The 25324-nt window shown below is 43.0% G+C and overlaps 1 protein-coding gene across 1 annotated transcript in view; it reads left to right on the top strand.

The window, feature by feature from the left end:
* crb1 (crumbs cell polarity complex component 1) overlaps nt 1-23836 on the top strand; it is a 61743-nt gene extending 37907 nt beyond the window's left edge. Inside the window, exons 11-13 of the mRNA XM_055641246.1 lie at nt 10481-10577; nt 16164-16216; nt 18587-23836. Coding sequence (XP_055497221.1) covers nt 10481-10577; nt 16164-16216; nt 18587-18808 — 372 coding nt within the window. The 3' untranslated portion in view covers nt 18809-23836. The remainder of the gene's footprint in view (nt 1-10480; nt 10578-16163; nt 16217-18586) is intronic.
* The last annotated feature ends 1488 nt before the right edge of the window (nt 23837-25324 follow it).

Genomic DNA, 25324 nt, shown 5'->3' with positions numbered 1-25324 from the left:
TCCAGCACCAGGGGCCACAGTTTACGAATAAGGGGTAAGCCATTTAGAATGGAGACGAGGAAACACTTTTTCTCGCAGAGAGTTGTGAGTCTGTGGAATTCTCTGCCTCAGAGGGCAGTGGAGGCCGGTTCTTTGGATACTTTCAAGAGAGAGCTAGATAGGGCTCTTAAAGATAGCGGAGTCAGGGGATATGGGGAGGGCAGGACCGGGGTACTGATTGGGGATGATCAGCCATGATCACATTGAATGGCGGTGCTGGCTCGAAGGGCTGAATGGCCTACTCCTGCACCTATTGTCTATTGATGTGCAGGTTTGAAGGTTGATTGACTTCTGTAAATTGTCCCTAGCGTGTAGGATAGAACTAGTGTATCATTGGTCAGCGTGGACTCGATGGCTAAAGGGCCTGTTTCCACGCTGTATCTCTAAAACTTAAAACTAAATGGACTCAAGGGTACTACTGGGAGCATGGCTGAGCAGCATTCTAGCCCATCAGAAATATGGTGACATAGGGAGGTGATATCTGAGATGCTTGCAAGCAGAGATCATGGGTTTGAGAAGCTGTGCTCAATTAGCCCAGGCAATTAACTTTAGTGCAGTTTGTAGCTGGCACAAGTTGCAGCCATGCTGTGATGCTGTGATGCTGTGTAGGGGTGAGTGTTTAGGATGGTGGACCTGATTCTAGCCAAACAGGGCAGCACGGTGGCGCAGCGGTAGAGTTGCTGCCTTACAACGCCAGAGACCCAGGTTCGATCCTGACTATGGGTGCTGCCTGTACGGAGTTTGTACATACTCCCCGTGACCTGAGAGGGTTTTCCCCCAGAGCTCCGGTTTCCTCCCACACTGCAAAGATGTACAGGATTGGAGGTTAATTAATTTGCTTCATTATAAATTGTCCCTAGAGTGTGTAGGGTAGTGTTAATGTGCAGGAATGGCTGGTCAGCACAGAGACGGTGGGCCGAAAGGCCTGTTTCTGCGCTGTATCTCTAATCTAAACTAAAATAAGCAGGATCATTGGGAAGGACCAAACAGTTTTTCATACCAGGTGGAGAATCCAAGCTAATCTACCGCTGAACAAGGACCAGGGACTGAGGACAACATTGCCTAATGAGCAGAGAAGGATCCTGACCAGAAATGTCACCTATCCATGTTCTCCAAAGATGCTGCCTGATCTGCTGAGTTGTTCCAGCACCTTGTGTGTATCTCTGAGCTCAGTAGAACCTCCACTGGTGGAGCGGAGTAGAGATGCTGCAGATTGCGGGGTGAATCTTCTAAAGGGCTGGCATCCCACCACCATTATTAATTTGTTATTTGGACTTTTGAGCTTGAGAGATATCCGGCAAAAGTGTTATTAATTTCAGGGAAGTGAATAATAAAATTATATATCAGCAGTGCAGCCTCTCAAATCAAAGGCTTCACCAACTCACCCTCCTGCTGGAAATGGTGCAGAGAAGATATACGAGGATGTTGACAGGACTCGAGGGCTTGAGCTATGGGGAGCAGTTGAGCGGGCTAGGACATTATTTCTTTGAGCACAGGAGACTGAGGAGTGATCTTATAAGACCATGAGAGGATTCGATATGGTAAATGTATTTTACCCAGAGTAAGGGAATTGAAAACCAGAGGACATTGGTTTAAAGTGAGGGGGGAAAGGTTTAATAGTAATCTGAGGGGCATCTTTTTTTTACACAAAGGGTGATAGGTATATGGAACAAACTGTCAGAGGAGACACGTACTATTACAACGTTTAAAAAAACATTTGGACAAGTACATGAATAGGATAAGTTTCGAGGGATATGGGCCATGCGTGGGCAGGTGGGACCAGTGTAGTTGGGGCATGTTGTTCGGTGTGGGCAGGTTGGGTCTGTTTCCACACTGTATGACTCTATGACTCCTGAGGGAATGTTGTACTTTGGAATAAAGTCAGCAGGTCATCTTGATCACCAGTAGCTTCTTCACCAACTCAGGTCAACTTTGGCAAATCAAAACCCACCCCTGAAATGGCACTCTTACCCATTGATCATCAAGGGAATGCCACCTGCCACTGCCCTGGTCATGATTGGAATCATAGATGTAAAGCTAATATGTTAACGGTGACAATTGGCTTCACCTTCAGTACTGTAAAATAAACCTGTCTGTGATGATAAAGTGAAGGTCCCATCAAAATAGAGAGAAATGTACCATTAAATGGAACGGTTGCTCAGCAACCACTATATCTATATTTCATTAAAAAATAGTAAAACATTAGATCTAAGCACAAAGTGCTGGAGAAGGGTTCTGACCCAAAATTCCCCTGCCCTTTCCCTCCACATCTGCTGCCTAAACCCCTGAGTTCCTCCAACACTCTGTGTTTTGCTCAAGATTCCAGCATGTGCATTTTCTTGCATCTCCAAACAATAGATCCAGGTTAGACACAAAATGCTGGAGTAACTCAGCGGTTCAGGCAGCATCTCTGGAGAGAAGGAATGGGTGATGTTTTGGGTCGAGACCCTTCTTCTGAAACGTCACCCATTCCTTCTATCTTGAGATGCTGCCTGTCCCGCTCAGTTACTCCAGCATTTTGTGTCTATCTTTGGTGTAAACCAGCACCTGCAGTTCCTTCCAACACAACAGATCCAGGAGTTCTGCAACTAATGACATTTCTCTTGGCTCAGATCACCCCATCACTGATGCTTTTTTAAACCTTTAAAACATGCTTTGCCTTAGTGATGGGGTGATAATTGGGCCCCGTTTACTTAAACATGTAATTCAGCAACAAATCACTCCCTTGAGTGGTTCATTCACTCTGAGAAGACAGACAGATTTCCCCAAGGTTCAACTGAATCACAAATAGTAAGCAGTGCTAAACATTTTATGGTTTTTAGGGAAATACACAAGAGGTTACATTTGATTCTGAAACATGCTGAGTAAATTCTGCTTCAAAATTTATTTACACTAAGTTTAACATTAATGCATAGAGGCCTCACTCTCACATGATGTTAAGCTTGTGATGTTTGGACGGGTACATGAGTAGGAAAGGATTAGAGGCATATGGGCCAGATGCAGGCAGGTAGGACAATGGGGCATTTTGGTTGCAAGGATAAGTTGGGCCGAAGGGCCTGTTTCCATGCTGTATGCCTTTGTGCAATTAAGAATACCAAACCTAATCCAGGATTAAATGGTGTGAGTGTACGACGAAACTGCAGATGCTGGTTTACACCGAAGATAGACACAAAATGCTGGAGCAACTCAGCAGGTCAGGCAGCATCTCTGGAGAGAAGGAATAAGTGACGTTTCAGGTCAGAACAGTTCTTCATCTGCTGTGAGATTCTTTTTTAACAAATTCCCACTCATAATTTAGCAATTATCAAATTCAGACTACGTTTACGCTATTACTCCACCAAAATACAAAGTACTGGGGCAACTCAGTGGGTCAAGCAGCATCCGTGGAGGAAATGGACCGACAATGTTTTGGGTCGAACCCATGTCTGGAGCAGAGTCCAGACCCGAAATGTCGTCTGTCCATTCCCTCCACAGATGCTGCCTGACTCGCTGAGTTCCTCCAGCACTTTTGTGTTTTCCTCAAGATTCTGGCATCTGCAGTTCTTTTGTGTCTCATTAATTCAAACTTAAGTCAGTGGAAAAATTAGATGGTTGTTCAGAGAGCCCACTACAAATACCCACACACGTTGCACAAGCAAATCCACTCGGCAATTCACAGCAGAAACGTATTATTAAAGACTTACATTCCTTTGATGGTGGTTGCAGTAAGTATCTAATATATCTCTCTGGCCAAAAAAATCCCTGATCTCCAAGTCAGTATTTCGCTTGTGGGTTAAGACTGATCATTAAGCAATCGTGTTAATTAAATGTTATTTCTTATTGTTGCTTTTAACGTGAACAAAATTGTAATAATCATAAGTAGAACAACTGAGCACATTATTTATTTTCTAATTCTATAAGTATTTATATTGAAGGTTTATAAATGCTCTGGTTGTTTATTTTATATATGCCCGTGTTATAAATATTGTCTATTTTCACTGTTATATGAAATTATATTTTTGACTGGCAGTGAGACAGCCTAAATAAAGCATGATGTTAGCGTATTGTCAGGTAACCACATGGGGTTGGATTGGCAAGCTTGCTGCTATTTATGATGTTATTATAAATAATGGAGTTGCCCTGGTCAGAGGAAGCACAGACCAAATGGAAATATGAAATGCACACAAAATAAAGTCGGAGCACTGGTTTATTGAAAGAGTGGAAACAAATATAGCCAAGGCAATACCTGGGTTGTTTAAGTCAATGACTTGCCTTTTCCTTGCTTGTACGGAGAATTCCTGTGTCCTCACTGTGGTGGGGCTATAAAGTTCCTCAATAGTCATCAAATTTATAAAATAGAATGTGTGTGAACTAGATTTCCGATGTTTCTCATTTATATTCTTTATTGCTAACTTCACCAACCATGTCTGCCATTCTGTGTCTCATCTCTGTGTCTGCGTTTGTTTGGTTAAACCACTTATCATTTGGCTTAACTCCAGCAATGGGAATGGCCAGTATTGTTTTTGCCTCTCGCTGCATGTATGGGAATCCACACTTTTGGGGTGGGCGCCCAGTGTTATCATTTGAAATCTTAATAAATGCACCATCATTGTTGTATCTGTGTGTCTCCATTTCTTGTGTTTAATGTTGAACACATGCACTGATAAAATACACATTGGAGTGAAACACCTCTGTGTATAGGTGCTTGTGTAATTTGTTGCGATTATCCTGGTCGCGCTATTGTACAAAGCTCCCAATCCGTATTTGCCTGCGTCTCTAAATTTCTTCCTGGACTCCACCGCTTTATTTTGTATTAATATTTCTAACTTCATTTCGGTTACAAAGAAAGGACATACTAATGGAGTTCAATGAGTTGCTTCCTGTGTGAAATCACATCAGTACGGGCACAAATTGTTTTTGTATTAAATCTCTATTAAACCAGCAGTACTATTTGCTTTGTTTGGTGAAAGGGATGTTGAATATCAGATAGAACTAGTTAAACAGACATGGAAGCACATGGGTAAATTACTGGTCATGTATTCAGAGACCAACAATATTTTAGATAAAAAACGAGGTGAGTTATCTAGTGGGAGAGTCTAAGACTAGAGGTCATAGCCTCAGAATTAAAGGATGTTCCTTTAGGAAGATGGGGAGTAATTTCTTTAGTCAGAGTGGTGAATGTGGAATTCAATGCCACAGAAGGTTGTGGAGGCCAAGTCAATTGATATTATTAAGACAGAGATAGATAGATTCTTGATTAGTATGGATGTCAGGGGATATGGGGAGAAGGCAAGATAATAGGGTTAGGATGGAGAGAAAGATCAGCAATGAATGAATGGCGGAATGGCCTAATTCTGCTCCTATCACTTATGAACTTATCTGTCTTCCTGTCTATTCTGTCCACAGATACCACCTGACCAACTGAGATACTCCAGCGCTTTGTGTTTTGTTCAAGATTCCAGCATGTGCAGTTTCTTGTGCCTCTATTTAACATTAATATTCCATCAACAGCCAGGAAACAAAAACTCCCACACTGTCATTGAAACGCAAAGATAGACACAAAGTGCTGGAGTAGCACAGAGAGTCAGGCAGCATCTTTGGAGAATATGGATAGGTGATTTTTCGGGTCATGACCCCACTTCGGACTGGTAACAAGACAAGGGTTCCGTAAATTCGCCACAAAATGCCGGTGCAACATAGGCTGGCAATTTTATTTAGAGATATGCACCTTTGCTTTGTTCAGTTGTGGAATGTTTCCTGATATTCAACAGATAGAGATACTTTCCATCAGTATCCACACAATCTGTGTGATCACCAGCAAATGGTGCATATGAATGCAATCAACCCTTGCCTCAAGGGCCTCTAGTGGAAGATCATATCCAGGTGGTGTCTCTTTTAATGATGAGCCTTTCAGAGATAGGGATTAACCACTGTAAAGGTATCTGTGATCTAACTGCTATGCAATTTCACACAGACCTCAGTAAAAGCAGGACACTGCTTGAGTAACTCAGTGGGTCAGGCACTATCCCTGGAGAACACGGATAGGTGACGTTGAGGGTGGGGACCCATCTTCAGTTCTCAGCAAACTTCATGCCTTGAAACATATTTGAGACCTAGCCATATCAAGCACACCACGGGTGGCACGGTGGCGCAGTGGTAGAGTTGCTGCCTTACAGCGTCAGGGACCCGGGTCCGATCCCGACTATGGGTGCTGTCTGTACGACTTTTGTATATTTTCCTGTGGCCGCGTGCGATTTCTCCCGGTCTCCAGTTTTCTTTCGCAAGCCACAGACAAGTAGGTTATTGTAGGTTAATTGGCCTCTGAAAATGTCCCTAGTATGTAGGGAGTGTGTGCGGCGACACAGTTGTGAACGGTATTTTAGTTTAGTTTATTGTCACGCGTACTGAGGTACAGTGAAAAGCTTTTCTTGTTGCGTGCTATCCAGTCAGTGAAAAGACTATTCATGATTACAATCGAGCTGCCCATAGTTCACAGGTGCAGGATAAAGGGAATAATGTTCCGTGCAAGATAGAGCCCAGTAAAGACAGATTAAAGATAGTCTGAGAGGGTCTCCAAAGCGGAAGATGGAAGGTCAGGACCACTCTCTAGTTGCAGTTGCCTGATAACAGCTGGGAAGAAACTGTCCCTGAATATGGCGGTGTGTGTTTTCACACTTCCGTACCGATGTATCGATATTCACCCAGATGCCGTGGTGATCAGTGGGTGATGGAAGAGTGGATGGGAATGGTTAGGCAATGGGGAGTTTATGTTCCATTCACTGCAAACCCTCTTGGTCTTGCCACCAGCACGGGCAAACTCTGGTACAAATGTACACCTGTACTGAGATCACCATTATTGGCACTAACAACAGATGTACCGGGACTGAATATTACATTGTAGGGCAGCACAGTGGAGCAAAGGTCGGCACGGTGGTAGAGTTGCTGCCTCACAGCGCCAGAGACCCGGGTTGGATCCTGACAACAGGTGCTGTCTGTATGGAGTTTGTCTGTTCTCCCTATGGCTGCATAGGTTTTCACCGGGTGCTCTGGTTTCCACCCACATTCCGCTAACATACAGGTTTGTAGGCTAATTGGCTTGGTATAATTGTGAGTTGTCCCTAGTGTGTAGGATAGTGTTTGTGTGCAGTGATCGCTGGTTGGCGCGGTCTCGGTGTGGCCGAAGGGCCTGTTATCACTCCATGTCTCTAAACTAAACTAAAATGATAGACAGAAGGTGCTGGAGTAACTCAGCCAGTCAGGCAGCATCTCTGGAGAAAAAGAATAGGCGTCGTTTGTGGTCAAATTCCTCCTCAGACTAAACTTCTGAATTTTACAATCTCCACTTATGCTCAGTACCACTACATTGAATACCAATAATGGTGGCGAGAAGTTTATTCCTGGATTTCCACCTAGATTTTAATTTATTTTTTACGTGCTGGAGGAACTCAGCGGGTCAGGCAACATCTATGGAGGGAATGGGCACGTGATGTTTCATTTCCGAACCATTCTTCAGACTGTAAAATGATTCGGACCCGAAACATCACCTGTCCATTCCCTCTGCCGATGCTGACTGACCCTTTGAGTTCCTGCAGCAATTTTGTTCAAGACTGCAGCATCGAATGTTCCTCATGTCTCTTCAGTTCAGAGGAAGGCTTCACGAATCTTCGCTATGTGAGTGATCAACACTACACTGGCTTTAGAAAGGTCAGGTCCTCATGGTTTGAAATATGACACACTTCACAGACAGAGGTGTGTGTGTGTGTGTGTGTGTGTGTGTGTGTGTGTGTGTGTGTGTGTGTGTGTGTGTGTGTGTGTGTGTGTGTGTGTGTGGGAGTGAGTGTGTGTGAGTGAGTGAGTGTGTGGTGTGTGTGATGTGAGTGTGTACGTGAGTGTGTGAGAATGTGCAAGTGTACATGAGAGAGTGTGAGAGAGTGAATGCGTGTGTGCGTGAGAGGTAGTGTAAGTGTGTCAGAGTGAGAGTGTGAATGTGTGAGAGGGAGTGAGCGGGTGTGGTGTGCGGGTGTGGTGTGTGCAAGAGTGTGTGGATGTGTGCATTTGTGTGTCTATGAGTGTGGATAAGTGTGCGTGAGAGTGCAAGTGTGTAAAAGAGTGTAAGTGTGTATGGGGTGAGAGAATGTGTGAGAGTGCGTGTATGAAAGAGTGTGCATGTATGTGTGAGTGTGTGGTGTGTGAGTGTGTGCATGTAAGTGTGTGCATGTGCACATATGTGTGTGCATGTATGTGTGAATATGCGCATACGTGAGTGCATGTGAATGTGTTTGTGCGCATGTATGTGAGTGTCGGTCGTATATAAAACATAGCACAGCTTGCTGGTGAATGGGCCGTCAAAGTTACATTAAAAGGAGCAACGTAACCTGGTGAACGATGAATAGGAATAAGTTAAAAATGATGATGAGTCAGTGAGAGAGTTGGGCAAGAAGGGAGAGTGGGACTTTGCAATGAATGGAATGTGTAACTAAAGCGAAGATGAAAGGCAGGGAGAGAAAGGAAGGATTGGGCAGAGATATGTTGAATAAAGGGCATTAGCTAACGTGCCTTTCAAGAGAAGTCTCCATGTCTGAGGTCTTTGGCATTTTCTGGAGATTAAAATGATAATGCTTTGATTCATCACACACAGAGACTGGCTGCCGGTCCTCAGCTCATGTTAAGCATCCATGTGAGCTGGCACAATGGTGGGAGAGAGAGAGAGAGCAGGTTCAAACCTCGAGAACTATCAAATCTGCATGCAGCTTTATAATTGTGAAGTATTATCAACTATCAAAAGCAACACTACACACACCAATTACATTTCAAACTACAAACTGTCTTGTTGGACAAAGAACTTCAGGCTTTAGTTTTATGTTGCAGAATATTTAGACATTAGTTTGGAGATCCAGTGCGGAAACAGGCCCTTTGGCCCACCGAGTCCACATCAACCAGCGATCACCTCATACACTATCCTGCACACTGGGGACAATTTACAATTTACAGAAGCTAATTAACCTTCAATCCCGCACATTATTGGAATGTGGGAGGAAACCGGAGCACCTGGAAAAAACCCACGCGGTCACAGTGAGAACGTGCACACTCCCTACAGACAGCACCCACAGTCAGGATCGAACCCGGGTCCCTGGCACCGTTTTTCTGCCTTGTCATTTTGTTTTGTTATCTATGACCACTGTGTTTTTAAACCTGTTGTGCTGCCGCAAGTAAGGATTTCACTGTTCCATGTGACAATAAACCACTCCTGACTCTTGAACAGGGAACATAAAGATTACTGGCCATAGACACAAAAAGCTGGAGTAACTCAGCGGGACAGGCAGCATCTCTGAAGAGAAGGAATAGGTGACGTTTAGGGGTGGAGACCCTTCTTCTTGACCCGAAACGTCACCCATACCTTCTCTCTAGAGATGCTACCTGTCCCGCTGAGTTACTCCAGCTTTTTGTATCTATATTTGGTTTAAACCAGCATCTGCAGATCTTTCCTGCACATAGAGATTACTGGCAATGCATTGTGAATGATTTGATGGTATTACTTAATAAGCAGGTGGTTTTATTATACCAGGGAGAGCGAGGGACTGAATGTAGGATTTGCCTGCAATGTGGGCAAGTTTTGATCTGCAAGTTACATCTATATTTTATATCTGCAATGTAAGGCTCTTTGACAATAATTTGAGTTTTAACTTGAAGGCATGCCTAGGTCATCCGTCATCTGCTCTGGGAGAATTTTTATATTTCATAGAAATGAAATTAATTTCACGTTCCTCCCATTCTTCCCTTCCTAACTGTTGTAAATATACGGGTGTGTAGAAATAGGAGTCTCTAAACTAATCCATTCATCATCGAGTTCATGAGTCGCACCACTTCCCAATATACCTTGAAAAACCCACTGAGGGACAATGATCAGATTTAATCAAATAATCAATTAACTGCCACCTTCACAAGCATGTTGATGACAAGATTCAGGGTGAAGCATTAACACAAAGCATGTTCTTGAAAAGAAAGTAGCTCTTGATTTTTTTTTTGTTGGATTAAAGGTTAAGATTGTTTTTTAAGGCAGGCCCGCCCAAGCCAGCAAAGGGGGGCCTTGCAGTGGATGACGCCACAGGTTACAGTCCTGCCTCTGCTCAGGTGTGGCGGTAATTTGACACCTGAGCCAGGTATCGGGTGGGTTCTGACAGAAATCGCTGGTTTTCAAAAGTCACAGACAGAAACTAGCAGTCAAACCGGAAGCTGGGCTCAACACAGAGAGGGGGAATGTGTTCAAAAGAAGACCCAACGTCTTATGATTGTGAATAATCAACCACGCAGCTAAAGAACTAGTCATTAGTAAGCTGCTGGCGTACAGGTAACTCGTCACGCTGAACTGCCAGGTTCCTGTTGAAGGGTTTTAAGTTCCCCAGAACCGATCCCTTCAGAAATATTGCTCTAAACTTTGTGGACTGGATTTTGAGCTGTGTAGCTATGGACTCGTAGGATGGAAGAACGATTTCTCCCTGGCTGTGGTTGGCTACTGGCCACATTACTTCTGCTGAAGGAAGGAGTTTTGCTCGCACAAGGTAATGAAACGTTTGCGAAAAGTAAAGGAAGTTATAGAAGTGGAAATGTACTTTTCCAGACTGTGCTGGATCGGATCATGGCAGAGGAAGTTAGTCAAAGCTCGATATCACATTGAGAGAGTCATGCAACGTGGAAACACGCCTTTCAACCCACTATGTCCAGTGCTGGCCATTAATGTTAATCTTTCCCATATTCCACCATTTGGCTTATAATGTTCTACTGCATGGTTTAGCTTTAGTTCAGAGATACAGCATGAAAACAGACCCTTCAGCCCACGCCGACCACTAATCACCTGTTCACACTAGTTCTATGTTATCCCACTTTCTCATCCACTCCCTACACACTAGGGGCAATTTACAGAGGGCCAATTAACCTACAAGCCTGCAAGTCTTGGGGTGTGGGTGGAAAGCGGAGCACCCGGAGGAACCCCACGATGTCACAGGGGAGATCATGCAAACTCCACACAGACAGGACCCACGGTCAGGATTGGTCGTGGTCTTTGGCGATGTGAGGCAGCAAGGTGTGGTGCATATATTTTTATCGCCGCATTATGATCGAGTCCATACCAAAAGCGAAGGTAGCTTGTGAGCAGCAAGGAAATCGTTTTAGGATGCACAGTTTTTGAATAAAAATGTTGCCTTTGGTATCCCGATATAATCAAATTATTATATATTTCCACAAAGAAGTTTGCGCTAACTTGTCAATGTAGACCTAAAGATAACGTTAATTTTATATTTTAAAAGTTGGGACCACTCTCTGGGAAAATATAATAATTGTAATATTTAATGTGGGATTAATGAAATAAACAATAATTACACATGAGGTTAGCTGTGGGGAAAGAGATTCCAAACATGTCAGCTCCATGCATTATCTCTTTTCCTCTTATAGTAATGAAGATTAATCCTTGTGGTTACAGTGGTGTACAAATTTTAATCATAGCCATTGGGGTGGCACAGCGGTAGAGTTGCTGCCTCACAGCACCAAACACCTTGGGTTCAATCCTAACTTTGGGTGCTGTGTGTACATTCTCCCAGTGACTGCATGGGTTTCCAGCTCGAGTTTCTCCCCACACTCCAAAGACATGCAGGTTTGTTGGCTAATTGGCTTTGGTAAAAATTATAAAGTGTCCCTAGTGCGAGCATAGTGCGAGTGTACGGTGATCGCTGGCCGGCCCGGACTCAGAGAGTCGAAGGCCTTGTATTTCTAAAGTTTAAAGATCATTTCACCAACCACTCGGACCAAAATATTCAGCCCTGTTCCATTCCAAGTAAGTTCCTGTTCCAATTCCCGATCTGAACATATGTTTTGAGTGCATACTGAAATTACTCGAGGGCTTGAGCTATAGGGAGAGGTTGGACAGGCTAGGACAATCCCTTGGCACACTGGAAGCTGGGGGCTGATCTAATGGAGTGTATAAACTCATGAGGGGAATAGATAGGGTGAATGCACACAGTCTTTTACCAGGATAGGGGAATCAAGAACCAGAGGACAAAGGTTTAAACTTTCTTTGGAGAATTTTTAGCAACTCGGGTTAATCTTAGGTGGAGTGAATTATTTCTACATTTTTGTAAAAAACATTTGAACGAGTAACTATTCTAATTCACAAGCCCAATTAAGCCCATTCTGAGTCCAAACAGCTAACAGTTCTCAGTTCTCACATAACAAAGTACAGGGAAAAGCTTTGTTTTGCATGCTATGCAATCAGACAATAGTGTATGTATTGTGTACAATAGTGGGTGGCACGGTGGCACAGCGGTAGAGTTGCTGCCTTACAGCGCTTGCAGGAGCGGAGATCCGGGTTCGATCCCGACTACGGGTACTGTCTGTATGGAGTTTGTACATTCCCTCCATGACGAGTGTGCGTTTTCGCTGAAATCTTCGATTTCCTCCCACACTCCAAAGACGTACAGGTTTGTAGGTTAATTGGCATTGTAACCATAAAATTTGTCGCTACTGTGTGTAAGATAGTGTTAATGTGTGGGGTTTGCTGGTCGGCGCGGACCCGGTGGGCTGAAGGGCCTGTTTCCGCGCTGTATCTCTAAACTAAACTAAACTTCACTAAATAGTGAATTTGAATGTGCAACTATATTTGCCCATCATCAAAATATATGTAGTCAAAATGCAAAACCTCAAAGGTAAAAATTCAAAAAATAGCATAAGGTTTTAGGATAGTGATTTACACAACAGTGCTTTCTCATACAATATACTCGTTTAGGCTGCATTCCATTGGTTAGAATCAAGAATCTGAACATCAACCACAACGACCCACTTGCAAACAACATAATTTTTCACATCACAATTTAATACATCTGGTTGTTCTTGCTCAGATCTCCAAATTCACCTTGTAACCACAACCCAGGATACTAAATGCCAAGGAATCTATGCAACACAAAGTGACCTCTTCAAAAGATACCCCACTGGTCACAGGTTTCCAGTCACAAAAGCAACCCTCCACCATCACCTTCTCCCTCCAGACACCAAGACAATTCCTGATCTACTTTGCCCAAGACCCTATGGGGTTCTTACCTTTCTGCTTTGCTGGAGTTCATGCAGACCACACAAAAGGACACACTCCATGTTCTCCAGAGATGGCCAGTCTCCACTCTGCCCGACCTGCTGAGTTACTCCAGCACTTTGTGTCCTTTTGTGTATTAGCCAGCTTCTGCAGTTCCTTGTCTCTCCATGTAGACTACATAAACTGCACTGCCCTCATTGGCTTAGTTGGTCACCTATTCCAAAAATGCAATCAAATCAGTAGTTAATGTCATCATCAACATAAGTTTAATCAAAATGCTAAATCTTAAAAATTAATTTAATGTTAGATTATTGATCAAAGTGCACATTGGGAAGTCATAATTGATTAAAGGTGATCAGCATCGGTGAATCTTTGCCTGATCCCAGTCTATATGCGATTCCAGGCATAGCAAAGGGGGTTTGAAGAAGGATCCTGACTCGAAAAGTCGTTTGTCCATTCCCTACGCAGATGCTGCCTGACCCGGTCCTCTTTTGTGTTTTGTTCAAGATCCCAGCATCCACAGTTCCTCGTCTCTATATAGCAAGGGGATTAACTCTTTCCTGCCCGCTGAGGTGGTCTGTCGGGATTCTAAGGGGCTTTCCATCTCTGGCCTTTGCCCTATCTCCCGCCTCTTAACCCCCCTCTACCTATATCCACCTATTACTCACCAGACTTTGACCGCCTTCTCCCACTCCCGCCCCCCCTACAATCAGTCTGAAGAAGGGTCCCGACCTGCAACGTCACTTATCCATGTTCTCCAGAGATGCTGCCTGACCCGCTGAGTTACTCCAGCACTTTGTGGCTTCTTTTGTCTGCATTTTGGTTTGTTAATCTTGTTGGCAAAATCTACAACTTGGGAATGAATTAAAATGATAAGAAAAGGAACTGCAGATGCTCATTTACAAAACAAAAAGCACACAAAGTACTGGAGTAACTGAGCAAGTCAGGCAGCATCCCTGAAAATAAAGGAAAAAAGACGATTCAGGTCGAAAATCTCCTCGAAATGAATTAAAATATTGAGTCATTATACCAGCTGACAATAGACAATAGGTGCAGGAGTAGGCCATTCGGCCCTTCCAACCAGCACCACCATTCACTGTGATCATGGCTGATCATCCACAATCAGTACCCCGTTCCTGTCTTTTCCCCATATCCCCAGACTCCGCTATCTTTAAGAGCTCTATCTAACTCTTTTGAAAGCATCCAGAGAATTGGCCTCCACAGCCTTCTGAGGCAGAGAATTCCACAGATTCACAACTGTCTGGATGAAAATGTTTTTCCTCATCTCTGTTCTAAATGGCCTACCCCTTATTCTTAAACTGTGGCCCCTGGTTCTGGACTCCCCCAACATCGGGAACATGTTTCCTGCCTCTAAGCGTGTCCAATCCCTTAATAATCTTATATGTTTCAATAAGATAGCCTCTCATCCTTCTAAACTCCAGTGTACAAGCCCAGCAGCTCCATTCTATCAAAATATGACAGTCCCGCCATCCCGGGAATTAACCTTGTAAAGTTACACTGCACTCCCTCAATAGCAAGGATGTTCTTCCTCAAATTTGGAGACCAAAACTGCACACAATACTCCAGGTGTGGTCTCACTAGGGCCCTAGACAACTGCAGAAGGACCTCTTTGCTCCTATACTCCACTCCTCTTGTTATGAAGGCCCACATGCCATCAGCTTTCTTCACTGCCTGCTGTACCTGCATGCTTACTTTCAGTGACTGATGAACGAGGACCCCCCAGATCCCGTTGTACTTCCCCTCTTCCCAACTAATCTGCCTTCCTGTTTTTGCTACCAAAGTGGATAACCTCACATTTATCCACATTAAACTGCATCTGCCATGCATCTGCCCACTCACCCAACACGTCCAAGTCACCCTGCATTCTCATAGCATCCTCCTCACAGTTCACACTGCCACCCAGCTTTGTGTCATCTGCAAATTTGCTAAAGTTACTTTTAATCCCTTCAGCTAAATCATTAATGTATATTGTAAATAGCTGCAGTCCCAGCACCGAGCCTTACAGTACCCCACCATTCACTGCCTGCCATTCTGAAATGGACCCGTTAATCCCTACTCTTTGTTTCCTGTCAGCCAACCAATTTTCCATCCATGTCAGTACCCTACCCCCCAATACCATGTGCTCTAATTTTGCCCATTAATCTCCTATGTGGGACCTTATCAAATGCTTTCTGAATGTCCAGGTACACTGCATCCACTGGCTCTCCCTTGTCCATTTTCCTAGTTGCATCCTTAAAAAATTCCAGAAGATTCACAGCCAAATACACAACTTAAAATAATGTCTTGGTGGCCAAGAATATCTGGAGATCTACAAACTAAAGCAGGACTGGAGTGGGCAAATGGGACTAGCGTAGTTGGGGCATCTTGGTCGGTATGGTCAAATTGGGCCGAAGGGCCTCATGCATGCTCCATGACTGTGAGTAGTACATTAGAGTGTAATACTAAGGAATTAGTTGAGGCAGGTACTAGAATGGCATCTAAAAGGATATGAGCCAAACGTGGGCAAATGGGACTGGCTTAGATCGGGCATGTTGGTCAGCATGGAGGGATTGGGCTGAAAGGCTGTATGGCTCTATGACCTTTGGATTTACAATGTTAATGCCAGTGGCTTACCTCCAACATTAGAATTTCAGCAGCAGCGGAGGACTGGAGCCCAATACCCCCATTTGCTTCCTGTGAAAACATAGGGCAGAGAACAGTACAACACAGGAACAGGCCATTTGGCCCCCAATATCCATGCTGATGAAGCCAAGCTAAACTAATCTCTGCATGTTCATGATCCATATTCCCCCATTCCCTGTATATCCCATGTGAATATCTAAAAGCCTCAAACGTCACTTTTGTATCTGTCGCCACCATCAGGCTCCACATTTCTTAAAATTTCTTCATTCCATTATTCCTCCCCTCGTCAAAGAAAGCCTGCAATATAAGTACATTCTGCACAACGAGTTAGTCAGGAAAAGTTTGGCCGTTTAATGCTCGGTGGCTTATAGATGTAAACCTTCAATATTCCAGTACTGTCTTCATATTAGTGTTGGTTCCTTTACAGCAGTGAATGTAACAGACTCCACACCTACAACGAATGCTGCTAACACATCAACTGTAAGTTGATAGATTTCAATTGACCTAATGTTAATATGGACGGTGGGTTCAGTCTAACTCTGCTTCTAAGGAACAATCTGTAGAGGATTGAGTTAAAAACTGTATTAGTAACACTGCAGGTTGCAGTCCAACTCTGCTTTTACGGAACAGTTCGTAAAGGACTGAGTTAAAAACTGTTTGGGTATGCCAACTGATCTTCCATCTTTGGAATGTCAACTGATCTCCCAATTGTCAGTCAGAAGATACCATAAGATTAATGCAGTTTAAGAAGCTTTATGAATTGAAATGAAGGTAAATTAATGCAATGAAATGCAGCACTCAGCTACCGTGTACATGCCATTTAAGAGGAACTCCATTTCAGTTTTGAAGCCTTCCTTGCTTTTGTTGTGGAAATACTTCTGATATAGAAGGGCACCATGGTCATAACAAGTCTTGAATTAGATAACAACAATATTACTTTGTTTTGCATGAAATATTTCAACAGGATTTAATGTGGAACTGGTCCATTGTGTGGTCAATGTTGCTGACATCAGGGCGTTTTTCATAAGTTTGTAAATTCTTGGAGCAGAATTAGGCCATTTGGCCCATTAAGTCTACTCCGCCATTCAATGATGGCTGATCTATCTTTCACTCTCAACCCCATTCGTCCTGTAACCCCTGACACCCGTACTAATCAAATCAGATGCATAAAGATAAGGGAGTAAAGCAGGCATGGTGTAAACTGCAGCACATTTGTAACTCTATTGTAACTCTACTGGTCAGGACTCAAGTTGCAGCTTCAGTTCATCCTTAATCTTCAGTTATGCACGAATATACAGTTCCATGGAAAGTGTCTGAAATTGTCCCTTCAGCAGAGGCTGGAGCCCGGACAGATCACAGTCTCCCTGAGGTGACAAGACTGGCCACATTTCCAGTATTGCATGCATGGCTGGTCTTAAAGTCTAAAGTTTGGTTGCCCCATCACAGGGAGGATGTGGCAGCTTTGCAAAGGGTGCAGAACAGATTTACCAGAATGATGAAACAAAGAACTGCAGATGCTGGTTTATACCAAAGATAGACACAAAGTGCTGGAGTAACTCAATGGGCTGGGCAGCATCTCTGGAGATAAAGGTTAGATAATATTTCAAGTCGGGACCCTTATTCTAACCCTTCTTCTGTCTGAAGAGAGGTCCTGACCCAAAGCAACTCCAGCACTTTGTGTCTGTCTTTGGCATTTACCAGAATGGTGCGCAGATTAGAGGGTGTTAGTTATAAGGAGAGGTTGGATTGTTTTCTCTGGAACGCTGAAGGTTGAGGGGAGACCTGATAGAAATATATAACATTATGAGAGGCATAGACAGGGTAGACACTCAGCACCTTTTTTATCAAAGACTAAGGAACATAGCTTTAAGGTGAGAGGGGCAAAGTTGAAAGGAGATGTGCGGGGCAAGTGTATTTTTACACTTTGTTTTGCATGAAATATTTCAACAGGATTTAATGTGGAACTGTTCCATTGTGTGGTGAATGTTACCAACATCAGGGCGTTTTTCATAAGTTTGCAAATTGTTGGAGTATTTGGCCCATCAAGAATTAGGCCATTTGACCCTGTACCCAGGGTGCCTGGTACGTGCTGCAGGGTGGTGGTGGAGGCAGATAAAATAGTGGAATTTAAGAAACTTTTAGACAGGCACATGGATATGCAGGGAATGGAAAGGTGTGGATCACATGCAGGCCGATGAAATTAATTTGACTTGATATCATGTTCAGCACAGTCATTAAGGGCCGAAGCGCCTGCTCCTGTGCTGTATTGTTCCCTGCTCTAACCGGAAGGTAATAGAAAAGATGTAAAAAGATTATTTAGATTTAGGTTTATTATTGGTACAGTGAAAAGCTTTGTTTTACTTGCTATTCAAATTGGTCAGATAATACCATCTATAAATATAATCAAATCAAACTCATGCATAATAAATAGAGCAAAGAGGAAGATGTTTTAATGTGCGGGGAAGTTGAATGTATCTCTAAAAGATCTTAATTTTCTAAAAGTAAATTATGTATCTAAATAATAAATGGAAAATTTGACCTAATAGGATTTTAACTCTAGAATACAGTCAACATTGAAGACAGTTTTTTATCTCATCGAATATGTGCTCCATGTACAAAAGAGCATTCCAATTAGTCCTAATTCCCCATATCCTTGCATATATATCCTTTTCAAGAATATAGCAATTTTATTTTTGAAAATTATTTCTGAATTTGCTTCCACCACGCTTCAAGGTAGCGCAATCCAGAACACAAATATGTTTTTAAATAAGAGAAACAAGTTTGGGCTTTTGGTACACAAAATGTTTGTGAGGGGCTTTCTAATTGTAAAAATGTGGATTGTTTTCACAGACCAACCCGCCAGCTAGCAAAGTTAACATTGCAGCCATAGTGGCTCCCTGTGTCATTGGTGGGTTGATAGTTTTAGCTATCATTCTGGCTGTTGTAATCTTGAAACTACGTGAGAAGCGTCAGACTGAAGGGAACTACAGCCCAAGCAACCAGGAGCAGACTGGATCCCGGATGGAGATGAACAACGCTCTCAAACTCCCACCCGAGGAACGTCTGATCTGACGTGTTCAGCTCCGGGACATCAACTTGGGGATCAATGTTGGAAGAAGTCAACAGACCCCAGGTATTCCTTGTGCTACCCAGCAATTTGGGATTAAAGAAAAACTGTGGAGCTCTGTGCATTTCTTTAAACCACGGCAACTTCCAAAGCGAACCCCCAACGCTGGCCGTGTATAAATGTGTAACTGTTTTGACTCTTAGCAGGATGTTGGTGCTTGGAGCTCAGAGACTGTGCCCTACGCAGGGCTGGTCGTCGCCATGCTGTCGCTGGCCCTGTTTCTTGTCCTTGCCGCCACCGTCCTCGCCCTGAGCAAGAGAGCAACGCACGGAGCCTACAGTCCGAGCCGGCAGGAGAAAGAAGGGTCACGTGTGGAGATGTGGAACCTGGTGCGACCACCACAGGTGGAAAGACTTATCTGAGGGAGCCTTGGCCAACATGTCCCATGGTTTGTTGGCACATCACTGCCCATGCCTAGGCTGAGCACCATCCCTTGCTTCACCCCACAAATACTGCTTTAACAGGTATTGAACACTTGCCGCTTTGCATTTACTCAAGTGGGTCGCACCAGCCGAGCCCACCTTTATTACTAATATCCAATGGTGCTGGTGAACTGTCTTCTTAAACCCTGAGCAGTCAACACAGTGATAATTCCCTCACAGTGCAGTTAAATGGGAGGTTAAACGAGGCAAAACTGTGGCATGGAGGTAGATAGCTGCTGCCTCACAATGCCAGTCCTGGCTTTGATCCTAACTCTGGGATACTGCCTGTACGGAGTTTGTATATTCTCCCTGTGACCATGAGGGTTTCCTCCCACATCTCAAAGACATACAGGTTTGCAAGTTAATTGGCTTCTGTTCCAGCTCCGATCAAGTTTAATCTGTCTATTGTGCAAATACTTAAGAATACTCAAAGAGCTATAGTAACTCAGCAGGTCAGGCAGCATCACTAGAGAACATGGATCAGCGATTTTTCAGGCCGGGACCCTTCCTAGCTATGCTTGAATATGTGTGTGTTTTGTTGTAAACCAGTATCTGCGATTCCTTGTGTCTACTTAAAAATTCTATTAATAATTGCTCTTCCTTTCCACAAAGCTGTCGACAGAAATTGGATCACAATGCTAATATGTATGTTATGTGAATACAGAATGTACACAAATACAGGAATAAGCTATGAAATTGGACGGTTCAGTCAAGGCAAAATGTTTGTGTACCGATAACTCTTAACTTAGGGGTGCCTCTTATGAAAGAGCAAATCACAAACTGCTGGAGGAACTAGCTGGGTCTGGCAACATCTGTGAGTGGAATGGACAGGCGACATTTCAGGTCGGGACCCTTCCTCTAACCGATTCTGTAGATGGATTCCAACCCACAATGTCGCCTGTCTATTCCCTGCACAGATTCCCTCCACAGATGCTGCCTGACCTGCTGAGTTCCTCCAGCACACTGCATTTTGCTCAAGATTCCAGCATCTGCAGTACCTTGTGGCTCCGCTGTTAAGAACGAATAAGATTGTCAGAAATGGAGCTTCAAATTCCTCCATGAGGTAGGTGGAGTAGAATTGAACCTAAAGCATCTAAGCTGGGGAAGATGCTAAAACTGTTAGCATTTCTGTGGTTACAGAAACTTGGAGGCTTTGAGCTACAGCAAAGATTTTCTGTGTAACTTGCCCAAGACCAGTCAAACCAGAGGCATAATATGACAGAGTTAGTGCAACTTGTTCCTGTGATCTTGGAAATTGCTTTAAAATTAAGATGGAAGGAGAGATTATAGTTCTGCCAACAAGAATTAACTTGAGTGTAAACATGGGAAAGTTAAAATCTCAATCCTGTTACAATGTTAGACTCAGCTTGCTCTGCATTGTTAACAATGATGAAAGTTGATATTTTGTCCAAGAATATTAATTCTAATTTTCCATTTTCTAAATAAATTACCGGTCCCCACCCTCGCTCTTTACCTTATTGTGCACCATATATTTCAGCTGGACAAGGTGGGCACTTTTCTGTTTTTTGACATTGTTCCAGGTTCAGATTCTTTCCAAAGTCTCTCAGTGTCCAGTCACAGTAGTGGGTGCTTCCAACACCGGCAGCCGACACCTCAGTTCTTTGGAAGAGTGAGTGTATGTGTGCGTGTGTGCATCGCCTGTCTGTGACTGTGTTTGTGAGTCTGTGTCTAAGTGTGAGTCTGTAAGCGTGAGATGTGGTGTTGTGTGCGAGTGTGTGCGTGTCTGAGTGTGTGTGTATGTTTGCATGCAAGTCTGCGTCTGAGTGCGTGTGTCTGTGCCTGAGTGTGTCATGTGTGAGTGTGCGTCTGTGTACCTGTGAAGCTGGGTGCAGGCTGAAGTGTAGATGGAAGTTGAAGCTGCCACTTTTCCTGCCAAGTGGTTCTGAATTAAAATTAGTTATAAAATCAGTAGAAACATTGGCTAAATGTTTTTATAACTACTACAAGTATCGCAAAGCACAGACATATATAACATTTTAGGATCTGATGACACGCCATTGTCCCAGATATATAAATTAGCCACTAGTTCCAAACGAATTCCATGATGGAATCAAGCTGAGTAGTATCTCTACCTCACTGCCACACTAACAGAATGGTCACCCCATCACATGTCCCTCTTTTCAAGCACTTTGTATTTCTGGCTTCTTATTTCAACTCTTTTTAACTCTCATGAAAATCTGAAATTTATTTTCATGTAATGGGACAGGTCATTAGAATTGTTGAATGGAATGAGATTTCGGTCCGAAACGTTGCCTATTTCCTTTGCTCCATAGATGCTGCTGCACCCGCTGAGTTTCTCCAGCATTTTTGTCTACCTTCGATTAATAGTCGCCAGGTTAATCCTTCTCCGCTGCACAAATATTTCAAATCGAACGCAAGTTTAAAGTAGCACAATGAATGAATGCACAATGAATTGATTATTTTGTAAGACTCAACAAGTAAAGTATTATGTGGCAGAATTGCAAAACAAAAAGCATCTAAACAGTGTTTATCATTCTTCAATATTTGATGAAATTTGTTTTGTTACGATGCACAGCATGGGAAAAGCTACTGTCAGAGTTAAACGTCAAGTCCCCATAGAGATAGCCAGGTCCCCACGGAGATTATGTCACCAGCAATGGGCAGTGGGAGTAAATACCAGAAGTGTAAGAAGGATCTGCAGATGCTGGTTTATACTGAAGATTGCCAGCTCAATATGCATACACTTAGAATGTCAATGGACTTGCTTGTAGTTGAGATTAATTCCAAATGTACATGTTTGTTTAAGATGATTGAGAAGGCTTTGGTGCGGATGGTATAATTAAACAATTAAGACAAATTATATACAGGGTTTCTGGCAGTTAACTAGACACAGAACAGCCAATTCAATCCACCAGATCTACACTCCCTCATTTGTCTTACCCTTGCAACATGCCTCTTTTATTTCTCCATACATCAATGTGCCTCATTTCAATCTGGCCGTAAATTCCACAGTCTCACTTTTAAAATAAGGGCATTTCCCTTGAATCAGAGTCCTAAAGTGATGCAGTGTGGTAACAAGCCCTTTGGCCCAACTTATCCATGTTGACCAACATGCCCCATCTCCACAAGTCCCACCTGCCTGCATTTGACCCATATCTCTCTAATCCTATCCTATCGATGTACATGTCTAAATATTACTGAAACGTTGCGATAGTACCTGCCTCAACTACCTCCTCCAGCAGCTTGTTCCATACACCTACTATCCTCTGTGTAAAAAGGTTACCCCACACATTCCGATTAAATCTCCCCCCCCCCCCCCTCCTCACCTTAAATCCTCTGGTTCCCGATTCCCCAACTCTGGGGAAGAAACTCTGTGTATTTATCTGATCTATTCCTCATTCTTATTCCTCAGTAAAATCTTAGGTGAATGTGTTACAATATGTTACGTTCCACAGGTTTTGGACTGGTCAGAAATGGAAATATCATCATACTGAAGACTATTATATTTTTTAAATGCATTCCTCTGTGTGTTTCCCACTTTTCCCTTTTCACAACAAGTATGTCCTGCTCTGTTCATCCCTTCTGATAGCGACATCCTCCAATACTTTAGGTCAACCTGATAAAACCCACTTATAGGGACAAGCTGAGGAAGACACAAAGTTCTGGCGTAACTCAGTGGGTCAGGCATGTTCTCTGGAGAACATGGATTGGTGATGTTTCGGATCAGGACATTTCTTCAGACTGAAGAAGGGTCTTGACACAAAACATCGCTGATCAATGTACTCCAGGCATGCTGCCTGACCCACTGAGTTACTCCAGAACTTTGTGTCTTTTTTTGTAAAGCACCATCTGCAGTTCCTTGTTTCTACAAAAGGGCGAGCTGTCAGGTTATCAGGGCAAAATAATTTGAAAGTTCAAGACCTCAATGTACATTGTGATCATAGAAACATAGTAAATAGGTTCAGGAGTAGGCCATTCAGCTCTTCAAGCCAACACCGCCATTTAATATGATCATGGCTGATCATCCAAAATCAGTTTGTGCTTTTTCCCCTTATCCCTTGATTCCATTAGCCATAAGAGCTCTATCTAACTCTCTCTTGAAAACATCCAGTGATTTGGCCACTGCCTTCTGTGGCAGAGAATTCCACAGATTCACAACTCACTGGGTGAAAACGTTTTTCCTCATCTCAGTCCTAAATGGCCTACCCTTTATTCTTAAACTGTGACTCCTGGTTCTGGACTTCCCCAACATCGGGAACATTTCTCCTGCATCTAGCCTGTCCAATCCCTTAAGAATGTTATATGTGTAAATCAATTTTATATTAAATGACACCAGAAGGAAATCCAAACGTTCAGCTTCACAGAGTGCCAATTTCCTCGAGATTTTTGTTTGTAATATGTCTGCAACAAATGTGCCGATGCTACACTGTACATTACATATTTTAGAAAGCTGTTTCAACTTTGGATTTGATTTGATTTTTAAAACAAAATGTAGAGCATTTTTGGATGTAGATATTTGATGTTTAGAGCAATTTAAATGACTGTAAATAAATTGTGAATCAGAATAAACAGTTTCTCCAGTGAATGTTCTTCGTTGCTCACTGCCTCATTTGCAAAGTTATTTTGCTTATGCTTTAAAAGAGAACTGTTTGAACAAACCGACTCACACTTTAACAGCTTATTGCTACAAGTAATTAAATGTCTAAATCACAGCTGACTTGTCACAAAAATATTAACGTGCAACTATTTTATTGGGTGGTGTGATCCTGTTTTATTTTGTGAAGATTTTTTTGGTAACATTAACTGTATCTTTAACCGATGGCTTGGTGTATTTTGTTTCCAAGGCTTGGGAGGTGATACAAGCTAAAGACCAAATGCAGGTTTGTATTCACACAGAACTTGTTTGACAGCTAAGTCATTGCGCTCCAGATAAATAAACATGATTGTGTTTCTTATTTTTATATAATTGCATCTTTATTCTAAGGCACTCCACCCACCTGGTTAAAGAGTTCTCATCTTGTACTCTGTGAATTGCTTCAAACAAAGGCAATACAGTGTAGATATCTTTGTTCATTCAATTGTGTGTACGCATTAGGCTGTTCCTGTGCTGCACTGGGATACTTGAGTCCTGCAGAGAACAGTGAACATAGAAAGTAGCACTGAGGAACAGGCCCTTCAGCCCACAATGTCCATGCTGAATATGATGCCATCTCCTCCGCCTGCATCTGATCCATATCCCTCCAAGGCAGTTGCTGTAGGTACTAAAACAGCATTTAAAAGACACTCGGACAGGTACATGGATAGGAAAGGTTTGGAGGGATAAACCAAATAAAGACAAATGCAATGAGCTTTGTTTGGTCATCTTGGTGGCATGAATGAGTTGGGCTGAAGGGCCTGTTTCCGCGCTGTATGACTCTGTAACTCCAATAAGCAGAGTGAAATTACTTCATTGGTGAACAACCACCTACGCATTTAAATTATATATCACCTGCACAGTTTGCAGCTTACAGCTGCAATACACTTTTCTTTTAACTGGACTTTATTTGTAATTTACAGGATCTTGCACGAAGCATTCTCTATCCTTTATCTGTACGCTGTGGGCAGCTTGATTGTAAACATATATAGTATTTTCACTAAGATAGACACAAAAAGCTGAAGAAGGGTCTTGACCCAAAACGTCGCCTATTCCTTCGCTCCATAGATGCTGCCTCACCCGCTGAGTTTCTCCAGCATTTTTGTCTACCTTCACAAAAAGCTCAGTGTGTCAGGCAGCATCGGCCAGACTTGGACCAGCACCTGACGTGAGCTGTCTTGACTGGTGCCTTTGCAAGGGACTGTCACCATGATTCTGTTCCTTTCACTGTTCTGAATCCCCTGTCACAGACTGGGGCAGTTTCACAAGATGCCAAGGTTGCTTCCACAAATGCCAGGTCTTGTAGATATTCACACTGGAACATTCGTGCCAATTGCTCCAATAAGAGATTTTGTTTCATCTGAATTCAAGAGTACATTTACCACCTAACAGCTAATTAACAAGTGTGAGATTCAACAAAATAA

The sequence above is a fragment of the Leucoraja erinacea genome, chromosome 10, assembly GCF_028641065.1.
Source record: "Leucoraja erinacea ecotype New England chromosome 10, Leri_hhj_1, whole genome shotgun sequence".
Lineage (NCBI taxonomy): Eukaryota > Metazoa > Chordata > Chondrichthyes > Rajiformes > Rajidae > Leucoraja > Leucoraja erinaceus.
The sequence above is the reverse complement of the archived record's forward strand: the minus strand, read 5'-3'. Positions and strand labels throughout refer to the sequence as shown.